Here is a 12,584-nt window from a genome sequence, read left to right as displayed (position 1 = left end):
AACATAAAGCTTTCTGCTTGTAGTAGACCTAATAGGCATTTGATATTTGTACTCCATGAATTATCTTCTGTCCTGTTCTAAAAGTGACCATTTGTGACAAAACAGTCTCGTTTATACAAAATCTTTAGCATGATTTCTGCACACTGAATGAGATGTACCATATACAGGTAAATTATTTTCACTGGGCCATGATCTCAGAAATTGTACTGCGTCTTTTGAGGATCTCAAGTCTTTCACAAAATTGTTAGGTCCTGTTTGAGTAAGAGGTTTTGGGTTACTATCAGTACCATGCTCAGAATAGTCAGATTCACTGCTTTCGTGAGTCACCTCCAGTTCAGAGAATTCAAATGCATAGACTGATTTTGGTGAAGAGGGGATCAGCAATTCTGGACCAAGGTTAAATCGACGAATTTAAGTTCAGATACAAGATATTCCTTCTTCTTCCTCTTCCTCACCTCTCTCTCTCTCTCTCTCTCTCTCTCTCTCTCTCTCTCTCTCTCTCTCTCTCTCTCTCTCCATCTCCCCCTCCATCTCCCCCTCCCTCCTATTTTTTTACTCCATTAATTTTATACAGAAGTAACAATCATTGATGTGATTCTTTTTATTTTTTTTTACATCATTCTGTGGGAATTTTAAGTTCATACACTTCATTTTATCTACACATCACTTCCTTAATTGCTCCATGCTAGTATGAAATGATCTCCGATCATCGTACCAAAATAAGCAAAACACGATTTGCACACACACACTCTCTCTTATTTGTCAGTGTCTTCTGCTTATCATATAAGTTCCACATACGCAAAAAAATTTATCTGGGCTATTCACACAATGCCTCTCCAACATTTTGAACATGGCTTCGATGAAATAACACCACTCACAACAATGCTCATAAGTACCGTCTCCTAGCTCTTACAGTCACGCAGCTGTTGATTTCTGCAGCAGTAACAGAAAATTAGCTTTGAAATTTGTTCTTCTACTCGACCATCCTAAAAACAAGAAATGTTGCCACGTTTATGTAAACAACACTACATAAACTGGATTTCACAACCAGTAGTAAATAGCTTTCAGTAGGTTAGGAGAGTCATAGTTGTGCAGTGAAAACTGGGGGTTCAGGTGTTTCAAATTAGTAAAGAACACCATTAGTTTCCAAACCCTAGAACACATGTCCACATGTTTTATTGAATGATTTTTTTCTGTCGTTACAGTTTGCTAATTAATAAAAAAATTAAAAGTAATTCATCAAGTATTACTTTTAACTGTAATCTTATAGCTTCAATCAAGGTTACATCACCAAAAAACCTGTTTATTGTTTTCTGAAGAACTAAATAATGAAAATTACGCCAGTTTTTGCAGTCTTGCTGAAGCCAGTATGTGTGTGTTACATTCAGATTTTATTTTAAGTAACTTCGGTGAATGGCAGATGGTTTCATTGACAAAACCACAGCAGATTTTCCCCTTCCATCCTATCAAGCTGGTCTCTCTCTCTCTCTCTCTCTCTCTCTCTCTCTCTCTCTCTCTCTCTCTCTAATAGCCTTAATGTTAATTACCCATAAAAATTCAAGCATTTCTATAATTCTTGCTTTTGTATGAATTTATTATATGGTCTTATTTCAAATGAAGGTAAAAGTCAGATTACCATGTAAGAGTGACTGTGTATAGACGAAAGAGGATAAGAACAAACTAGCTTCTGAAATCAAAGGTTTCTTCACATTGTAATTTGGTGACTGTTAATTTTTACACATCATATTCATTTTATCTCCATTGGATTAGGGAGTCGACTTTGTGCATATGATCTTACAATAATGCAATTTTGAAATCCTCCCTTCTTATGGGAATCGAGACCAAACTACATTCTCTGGTGGAGTTTCGATTACCTCTCACCAAGCCCTGAAATGAGAAATGCCCTGCCCACTATCCTTGCCACCCCTCCCTCAGTGGATTTCGGCCGTCCACCGAACCTACACAACGTACTCATCCATCCTAACACAACCCCTGCTCCCAATTCCTTACCTCATGGCTCATACCCCTGTGTAGACGTATATACAAAACCTGTCCCATACATCTTCCCACCACCAACTATTCGGTCACTAACATCACCTATCTCATCAAAGGCAGGGCCACCTGTGAAACCAGTCACGTGGTCTGCAAGCTAAGTTGCAACCACTGTGCTGCATTCTATGTAGGCATAACAACCAACAAAAGCTGTCTTTTCCAATGGCCACCGACAAACTGTGACCAGGAAACAAGTGGACCACCCTGTTGATGAACACTCTGCCAAACATGATATCCTTCATTTCAATGACTGCTTCACAGCCTGTGCCATATAGTTCCTTCCCACCAACACCAGCTTTTCTGAATTGTGCAGGTGGGAACGTTCCCTGCAATACATCCTGCGTTCCCATAACCCTCCTGGCCTCGACCTTCATTAGTCGCTGTCCTCAACCATCCAGCCCCTTCCCTGTTCCCATTCCAGCACTACTCAACCGCCATTCCACCACCACACACAGTCTTTTTTTATTTATTTTATTTTTTATTTATTTCTCTCTGTTTCTTGTTTCTCTCCTTTTCTATTACTCCCCCCCCCCCCCCTCCCCGTCTCACCTCTCCCCTGACTGCCACCAAACTTGCAGCACTTCATTGTCTGCCATACCCCCCTTCCCACCTCTCCCCTACCCACCGCCCAACTTGCCGCACTTCGTTGTCCCATCCCCACCATACTATCCCTCCCCCTCCCTGCCCCAGCCTCCTCCTTTCCCCTACCCAGTCGCCACTCCCATCATGCACTTGTGCTGCTGCTCACAGTGTGCTTTCAGTTGCCTTAGACTGCAGTCTTGTGTGAGTTGTGTGTGTGTGTGTGTGTGTGTGTGTGTATGTGCGTGTGTGTGTGTGTGTGCGTGTGTGTGTGTGTGTGAGGGTGGGTAGGTGGGTTGGTATGTGTGTCTGTTGTTGACAAAGGCCATTGGCCGAAAGCTTTAAGTGTGAAAATCTTTTTGTTGTGCCTATCTGCGACTCAGCATCTCCGCTATATGGTGATTAGCAACTTATCTTCACATAATATTGTTACACCCAGGTATTTGTATGACTTGGCCGATTCCAACTGTGTTACAGAATTATTTTGCCTGAGTTGTTAAGAGATACTATGTTAATAATGATTACACAAATAGGAAATAATTTTTCTTAGTATTATCAATATTTGGTTCAAAACAATAGTCATAATGAACATCTATTTTATCATTGTCTCCATCCTCATTATCTACTCATACACCATTATCCTCTGCCAGATTTTTGTCAAAAGGTATTTGGTTCAGTTTGTAGCCCACTGCAGAAAATGTGTGTACCATATCATGTTTCTTTGCCTGTTGTGAATGACTACTATTCTACAAGTCTTTTACTTGAGGCAAAATACAATCATACCTTACCCCACTTCTGATCATTTTGTGTTTGCTCACTGGTATCATTGCATATACACCATCCAGACCAACCAATGCTCATGCATGACATCTAGCTTCACAAGTTTTGAAGTTTTTTTCTTCTCTCTCTCTCTCTCTCTCTCTCTCTCTCTCTCTCTCTCTTTCATCTTCTTCTTTTTCCTAATATTTGAATGGGTTCTTACCAACTGACCCAGGAAAAATCAGAAATTTAGGTAGTCAAGTATTCCTACTGTCTCAAATACACTGTCAGACCTCTGGGAGCATTAGAGTTTCAAGTTTTTTGTAGTTTCTTTCCTGTAATGCCAAAAGACCTATCTGCAGACATGTATGAATCACCATGTACAGGGAAAAACCAGTCAACGTGAAGTCCGCATTGTCATGCAGTCACACAGACCAGAAATAAAATACGTTAAGTTTTGTTTTGAGCTGCACAGTTATCACTAAACAATTGAATACATTTAATATTATTTGCATCACTGTATGGTTTTAAGACTAACTCAAAAAAATGCCATAGACATGAACTGATTTCCTTTGGATCCCCTGCCATCTTCGTTCTTCAGCCACCTATAAAAATGTGTCATTTTTGGTGAAGTAATTTTCTTTCCTCATGAATGATTATTCCTAACACATGTACCATAATTAATGTGAATAATATGCTCTGTTAATTTGTCTTTGATAAAGGCTGATTCTGCATCAAATCAAAGTTCACTGTTAAACTGCCATCTGGGCGTTTATTAAGGTTCTGGATAAAAAGAATTTGCTTTTAGTTTATACACAAGCCTTTCCACTACAGCTGTTTCTTGATATTCTAATCAGTAGTAGCTTTAAAACAAACTTTGAATGCTAGTGTAACATTGCAAGTGTCCTGTTTTATGTTGCCAAACCCCAGAAATTGGTGACAAAAATCTGAAAGAAAAAAAAGTAATTAGAAATTGCCTTTTAGTACGCAGTAATCATAACATATATTTTACACATAATCTGAATCTAAATGTTTACTGTCAATTTATCATACTGTATCTACTAGATAGTTAATTTGGTGCTCACTTTATAGATTTGTTGAAGTTTTATTGCCAGCTGCTGTCTTCTCATAAAATAAATTCCACATATGTATGGTTAATTCTGGAGCAAATATTTTCTTAATGATGTCTTTTTTCTCCCCCAGTACTGTCCTCTGCATTTAAACCTTGTTATGTGAGCTATAATTTCAGCCTTCAGTTTCTATATACCATCACCAAGCTTGCACTACCTATTATTTCAGAAACTGCAGCCTCACAATTCATTTTCTCATCAGTTGCATACTCAGCCTTCCTTCTCCCAACATTAAAAATACTTAGAGATATAGCTCTACAAACAGAGGCCTTTCCCTGAAGAGAAATTTGTATGCTGTAGCTTATAGTTTTATTTGGTGCTTGAATATTCTTTCTTACCTATATTAGGCCTTCATCTTTTAGGATAGTTCACACCAATATACCCCATTAAAAAGTTTCTTTGATTCACAGCATCTGTAATGTACCAGTATCTGTTATTTTCATGTATCATGACATCTTCTGATATGCATAATGCACTTGAAAGTTATGATTATGTTTACATGTGATTGGAGGTTTTCCACTTGCAGCAGCATTATGTTTTTCGAGTTTCAAAACATTCTGCTTCCACATATTCACAGATGTTTTACGTTTCCTTGGCTTTTCTGTAAATTCTCTCAAATCAGCAAATTCATTTGACATATCAGAATTCATTAATTGTTCACAGTAAACAAACACAACAGAAAACACAAGAACATTTCGTGAAATAACACACTAACAAATTGCAGGCAGCCATTACTTAGACAGTAATTACATGATCACACAAACACTTTATATTGGCTCACAGTGTTTGTGATGTCACAATACTCAGTCAGATCAGTGCAAGAGTATTTGGTGCTTCTTGCTATGAAAGTTCAAAGAGTTTTGGCATGTTTTGGAGTAAAATTCTGGATTTGACAACCTGTGTATAATAGATTTGGTACTTTTTGCAAGAAAATATTTACTCTATGGGATCAAAAGTATCCGGACACCCCCAAAAGGCAACCTCAGTAGACATTAGACATCGTGAGAGAGCAGAATGGGGTGCTCCACGGAAGTCACAGACTTCTAACGTGGTCAAGTAATTGGGTGTCACTTGTCATACATCTGTACATGAGATTTCCACATTCCTAAACATCCTTAGGTCCAGTGTTACTGTTGTGATAGTGAAGTGGAAACATGAAGGGACACATACAGCACAAAAATGTGCAGGCCAACCTCGTCTGTTGACTGATGGAGACTGCCGACAGGTGAAGAGGGTCGTAATGTGTAATGTGCAGACATCTATCCAGAACATCACACAGGAATTCCAAACTGCATCAGGACCCACTGCAAATACTATGACAGTTGGGTGGAAGGTGAGAAAACTTGGATTTCATGGTTGAATGGCTGCTCATAAGCCACAAATCACACCGGTAAATGCCAAACAATGCCTCGCTTGGTGTAAGGAGCATAAACATTGGACGATTGAACAGTGGAAAAATGTTGTGTGGAGTGACAAATCACAGTACACATTGTGACGATTCGATGGCAGGGTGTGGGTGTGTGGAATGCCCGGTGAACGTCATCTGCCAGTATATGTAGTGCCAACAGTAAAATTCGGGGTGGTCGAATTTTTTCATGGAGGGGGCTTGCACCCCTTGTTGTTTTGTGTGGCACTATCACAGCACAGGCCTACATTGATGTTTTAAGCACCTTCCTGCTTCCCACTGTTGAAGAGCAATTCGGGGATGGTGATTGTATCTTTCAACACTATCAAGCACCTGTTCATAATGCACAGCCTGTGGTGGAGGGGTTACATGACAATAACGTATGCCTGCTAGAGTAGGAGCTTTCATCGAGGCTAAGGGTGGACCAACATCATAGTGAATTCCACCATTACCAATGGAGAGTCCCACAAACTTGTAAGTCATTTTCAACCAAGTGTCCAGATACTTTTGATCACATAGTGTACTTGTTAGAGCCAGCAAGTTATTAGGTAAGGACAGTCATCTCTGACGCATTTTTTCGATTTAGTACCTCTTGGAATAAAGCAATACATATATGTTGACACATTAAATATTCACTCATGATAATTTTATTTTAAATAAGTAACTATATTTGTATCATTCTTACACATTGATATGTGACTGATGTAAGTACCATATGTTGATGTTATATAGGTGGCTGGATACAGGTGTACCTTAGCTACTGCCAGTCATCTGATATGTGCCGCCTACTTGATACTCTGTTGTCTATTGCCACAAGAGTGGAGAGCGACAGCCGTGCCCTTGGCAGCCACTGTTGGGATGAAACCGTGCCGCAGCTTGCTTATGCATTGTGGGAACATGCTTGGCCATCTGTTAAAATATATTTTCAGCAACAGCCTAAGGCTACTTCATCTGGATCGGTTGCAGAGCCACCCATGCAAGCTGCAGATCTGGCTGCAGCATTAGCTCTTCTCACACTTGGAAAGGTATTCATTGTTATACTGGTAAATGTGATGGCTGTTACTTATTTGTTGCATGAACACAGTACTTTATTGCATGGTTTTGTAGCATAGCAAGATGTCAGAAACATATTGCATATGCAGTGAAACAATTGTTAATAATTGTTAAACACCACAAAAATTTGCAGCACTGGGTAATTAGGGACTGTGGGTCACTCAGATAATTTTGAATCATAAGATATAAAAATGTCATTGTGTTCAATATCCTGTGAATCTTAACTGAGAGAGTAGCGGTATATTTGAAATCGTGTTGAAAGATGGCGTGTGCAGAGACAGAGAGAGGGATGGAGAGGAGGTGTAGATAGATTCAAAAGTGTGGATGGGATGGAGTCGGCTTACATATAGTGACAGAAAGGGAGCAGACACTTTCTATGTTCAAAAATATTGCAAAATGTTGCTGTGGACAACAACAAAGAAAATTACGTCACCAAGAAGTGTTATGAAACTGGCCAATCAACTTAAATTACTGCTAGGGAAGGCAAATGAAAGATTTTTAGCCAAAGAGCTCTGGGAAAGGGCAGTATATCTGCAAAGGAAATTGCATACAGTAGTCCAGTGAGATCAATTTTACAATCTCGTTGCGGTGTTTGAAGTCTTTATCACGTAGGCATGACAACAGATATTGAACAAATTCAGAGGGAAGTACTATGGAACTTAAGTCGAAATCCTTGGAAGAAATACAATGTACAAGGGTCATTCAATATGTAATGCCCAGTTCCCCCCCTCCCCCCCCCCCCCCCCCCCAACAAGTGTCAGAATTTGGTGACAATATACATCAACATGTCTTGTTCATGCCGTATTTTTCTATGTAGACTCTATCACATTCTATGGCCGTACACCAGTTTGTGAAAGAGCATGTATTCCCTGCTGGTAAAAGCTCTTGTCCTGTAGGCATAGCCATATTTTCACTGCATGACTGACACTACCGTCATCTTCAATGCATGTTCCCCGTAGAGATTCTTTAAGCGGCCCAAAAAGATGGAAGTCTGAGGGTGCCAGGTCTGGACTGTAGGGTGGATGAGGCAGGGATGTCCAACCCAATTTGGCAATGTGTTCCGTGCTTTCAGACTTGTGGGTGGGCTTGCATTAACGTGTTGGAGCAAGATTTCTCCTGGATTCTTTTGTAATCGAACACATCGGAAACAGTTCTTCAGTTTATTCAAAGTCTTCACGTATGCCTCTGAACTGATGGTTGACGCTCTTGGCATCACATCTACAAGAATGATGTCATCACAATCCCCGAAAGCTGTCACCATGACTTTCCTGGCAGAGGAGTTGTCTCGAATTTCTTCTTTAGTGGTGAATGAGGATGATGCCACACCATGGACTGACTTTTTGTTTTTGGTGGTGCACTAAGCTTTCGTCCTCTGTAATGACCGTGACAGAGAGGCCTCTTTGTCAGTCTCAAAAAGCTCCAACAATTCAGATGAAGTGGCCTTTCTTTGAATCTTGTGATCTGCTGTGAGCATTCGTTGAACCCGTCATGAGTACCTCTTTCAATATCCGAAAGTCTCGATCATTGCAGGCGCACTTCAAATGTTGACTGACAACTGTAGAGCCAATTGTCAAGTTGTGATGTGCCGGTCGGCTCAAATAATGGCATCTGCATTGGTTCAGCATGCCTGGAGCAGTGCCTGTGACAGGCTGTCCTAAGTATGGCTGATAATGGAGCTCTGTTTCTGCATTTACTGAGGCTGTAACTTTCTTTACCCTTCGCCCAACTGTACTCCTATCAACTACAGCATTGCCATATACTGCATACAGATGTTCATGGATGTTCACCATGGTTTCTTTTTCTGCACTCGAGAATTCAATAATAGCACACTGCTTGTAACATGAGTCGTATGTAGATGCCATTTTGACACTGTACGATGTCTCTGCCATCTGCCAGAACAGTTCGAAACTTCGCCAGCGCACGGTGATAACATCAAATTTGAAGCATCAACAAGAACGTTTGTCTATTTATATTAATGGCTTTTTATAAAAAATGTCGGGCATCACTTATGGAATGACCCTCGTAGTTCTTGTAAAACGTTGTTGAATAAATTTGGAGAATCTTTATTCAAAGATGACTCTGTGACTATTATGTTGACACTAACGTATCTCTCTCATAGAGGATCATGAGAAGAATCTAATAGAGGTTAGTGCACATGCAGAGGTACCGAAAGAGTCATTCCCCCTTTGCTCAATACGCAAAAGGAGTAGGAAAGAAAGTTAATAATATTGGTATGATGTTCCCAACACCGTGCATTGTAGGGTGGTTTTTAGACTATTTAAATAGGTATTGATGCCCACTTCATATTTTGGAGAACAGTTACCACTGTTCAGCACAACTCGTGGCAAGATGTCATGAGGGAAACTAAATTTCATTGACTGCTGACAGTCAGTGTAGGTGGATGTGCAGAATGCTTCAAAACTGGGCTGTGTTCGGATGTGGCTGCACTACAATTATGACACTTTTCACTTTTAATAAAACAGCTGTGGTGGTGTAACATAGGTAAGCATTATTGCAGATTTTGTATGAAGTAAAAGGAAAGTAGCTGCGCAGCACCAGTGATCACTGCTGTTGAAATGGCAGACATGTTAAAGAGAATATCTGTCATAATGAATGATATTCCATAGCAGTAGTATTGTGAGAAAATATGGAATAAAAAGAAAAAAAATCAATAAATAATTCAGAACAGATTTTGAAACATTACTAATCATGCAGTTGCTCATTAAAGGACATATTTTTTCACTGTTTACCAAATGCAATATCATATTGCCATTGGATTTCATAGGAGCCTTTCAGTTTCAAAGCCAGTCAAAAGGTTTATAGTGGACAGCACACTTAGTTTGCACTGTGCATTTAAATATGTTGCTAAAGTTTTTGTTCGGTATTCTCTTTTAGAAAGAACAGTTAAAACTATTTCCTCTTCAGCAGCTGCTATACCTTCTTGCCCTGATATCCTTCACCACGTATGCTATGAATGGTGTAAACCACATATTACACTTTTCTTAGTTAATATAATGGAAGGAAACATTCCACGTGGGAAAAATTATATATAAAAAAACAAAGATGAGGTGACTTACCGAACAAAAGCGCTGGCAGGTCGATAGACACACAAACAAACACAAACACAAACACAAACATACACACAAAATCTTTGTTTTTTTATATATAACTTTTCTTAGTTAGTTACATATTCCATTGGTCAATCCACAGTAACCTTTACAATGTGGAATGTGTGAAGTGCATAAGAAACGCATACATGAATGAATATATTATACCTATACATTTATTTATTCCTATTCAAGAATTCATCTATGGTGTAGAAGGAGTTGTCAAGGAGATATGATTTCAGTTTATTTTTAAAACTGTTACTGCTATCTTTCAGACATTTTATTTCATCTGGTAATTTATCAAAAAACAATTTTCTGCAGCATATTTTACTCGTTTCTGTGCCAAAGATAGTTTAAGTGGAGGATAGCGCAAGTCTTTCTCTTTCTTCTGACATTATAATCATGACTGTTACTTGTTTTTAAACTGGTCCGTGTTGTTGAGGACAAATTTCATTATCGAGTAAATGTACTGTGAGGCTGTTTCAAGAATTCCTAACCTTTTAAAGAGATGCCTAGAAGATGTGTGACGATGAGCCACACAATTATTTTTACCACTTTCCTTTGAGCAGTGAATACGTTTTGCCTAAATGTTCAGTTACCCCAAAATATTATTCCATGTGACATCAGAGAGTGAAAGTATGTAAAGTATGTTAGCTTGCTAATTTCTATATTCTCAAAATCAGCAATTATTCTGGTTGCAAAAGTTGCTGAAGCTAGTTGCTTTAGGAGACCCAAAAGTTTACAATTAAGATTCTCATCTATATGTACATCCAAAAACTTAGTATGCTCTATCCTGGCTACTGAATTCTTTTGATGTGTTCTATTTATTGAAGGGACTGTAGTCCTTGGAGTAGAAAACTGGATGTACTGTGTGTGGTTTCTTTTTCTTTTCTTTTCTTTTCTTTTCTTTTCTTTTCTTTTCTCCAAAGCCCAGAGCTAGCTCATTTGCAAAAAACGACCAATAACATTATTTGTATAAATTTCTATTAGTTTCTTTTACTGGATCAATAATGATGCTTGTATCATCAGTGTAATAACACTGTTCACGTTTACGTCGCACTTCACTTAGCGTAGACCGGGACTGTGTCCTAGGCATGCCCGATGTTAACTGACTGCCCTCTGGTGGACGGGACTCTACTTGCGCCAACTACCGTCCGTGACGCGCCGTGCCAATGTGCGCCTCCCACGATCTTTCTGGTGGCTACTACACTCCTCCTCCTTCGGGGGGTGAAGCCACTGTGATCCACTGCGTCGGAAGGTGGAGCGTCGGGCAGGAGCGATGACCTCCACATCCATTGGATGGCCGGAGTCGAGGGGATCTGCCAACCCTCGAGCCGGAACCTTCGAATGCAGCTGGAAGTGACCCACACGAAGAGGCCCCCGTCGTCCCACAACCGGAGCCCGGGACAGAACGGGCGACAAGCTGTCAAACGCCGGATCCTGTTCCACCCCGGGATGGGCAAGACCCAGTGGCGGGGACGAAGGGGAAGGGACGACCACAGGTGAACCAACCTCCTGAGAAACCGGGCCTGCTAGGGGGGCCGGCTCTCGCTAGGGCATCTCGAACAATGGCGATGTCGGTGCTGGAGCTACTGGAGGCTGCCAAGGCTGAGAACCATCGCAGTGCGGCAGAGGCACAGCGGGGAGAGGAGGCAACGTCCCCTGTGAAACCAACACAGGTGCTGGCAATGGGGAAGCCGGTGTCCTAGAGGGTGGAGGGCGGGTGCCCGAACGTGGACGTAGCTGATTTTGGTGACGACGTACCACCCGCTCCCCCGCCTGCAAGGTATAGAGCCGGCGGCCATTTCGGCGCAGGACCACCACTGGTATCCAACGTGGATTGCGACAAACGGCCCAACGCTGGGGGCACTCTGACCGATCATGATGTATATATCACGACGCACAGGATGGCAACGGGCCGGCGGCCAGAATTCTGTTTACGCGCCGTGCGGGAGCGGCCGTAACGGCCGGATTGTACCGCTCGCACGTCGTCCACCCCTGACACAGTGGAAGCGGCCGCGCCGCCCTGAACCTCCGCGACGTCGCACCACACTTCCAGCTGTTGACCTGCTGCGTGAGAGACTTCATACGATTGAGCAATGGACAGGACTTCCTCGAGGGAAGGGTTTTCTAACTGCAGGGCCCGTTGCCGGACCTCCCTATCAGGGGCCGAACGAACAATGACGTCGCGTACCATAACGTGGGCGTACGACTCTCGCGACTGCTCCGTGACAAAATGACATTTGCGACTAAGACCGTGCAGGGTAGCGGCCCACGCCCGGTAAGAGTGATGGGGCTGTTTCTTGCATTGATAGAACTCGACCCTAGCCGCCACAACATGCGTGCGGCGGCGATAATATGAAGACAGCAATGAACACAATGCGTCAAAAGACAAGGACGAGGGTCCCTGCAACGGCGCTAGCTGCCGCAAAACTTGATACAGCGAGGGAGATATCCAAGACAAGAAGAGAGCACGACATACCTCCGCATCGGCAACAT

At 41.5% G+C, this 12,584-nt stretch overlaps 1 protein-coding gene across 2 annotated transcripts in view; it reads left to right on the top strand.

Moving 5' to 3' along the window:
• LOC126418858 (protein MMS22-like) overlaps window positions 1-12,584 on the top strand; it is a 136,866-nt gene that overhangs the window by 83,712 nt on the left and 40,570 nt on the right. For both annotated transcript variants that reach the window (XM_050085848.1, XM_050085849.1), the window contains one exon: window positions 6,658-6,950. In XM_050085848.1, coding sequence (XP_049941805.1) covers window positions 6,658-6,950 — 293 coding nt within the window. The remainder of the gene's footprint in view (window positions 1-6,657; window positions 6,951-12,584) is intronic.

This window comes from Schistocerca serialis, chromosome 9 (assembly GCF_023864345.2).
Source record: "Schistocerca serialis cubense isolate TAMUIC-IGC-003099 chromosome 9, iqSchSeri2.2, whole genome shotgun sequence".
Lineage (NCBI taxonomy): Eukaryota > Metazoa > Arthropoda > Insecta > Orthoptera > Acrididae > Schistocerca > Schistocerca serialis.
This window is presented reverse-complemented; position numbering and strand designations above follow the sequence as displayed.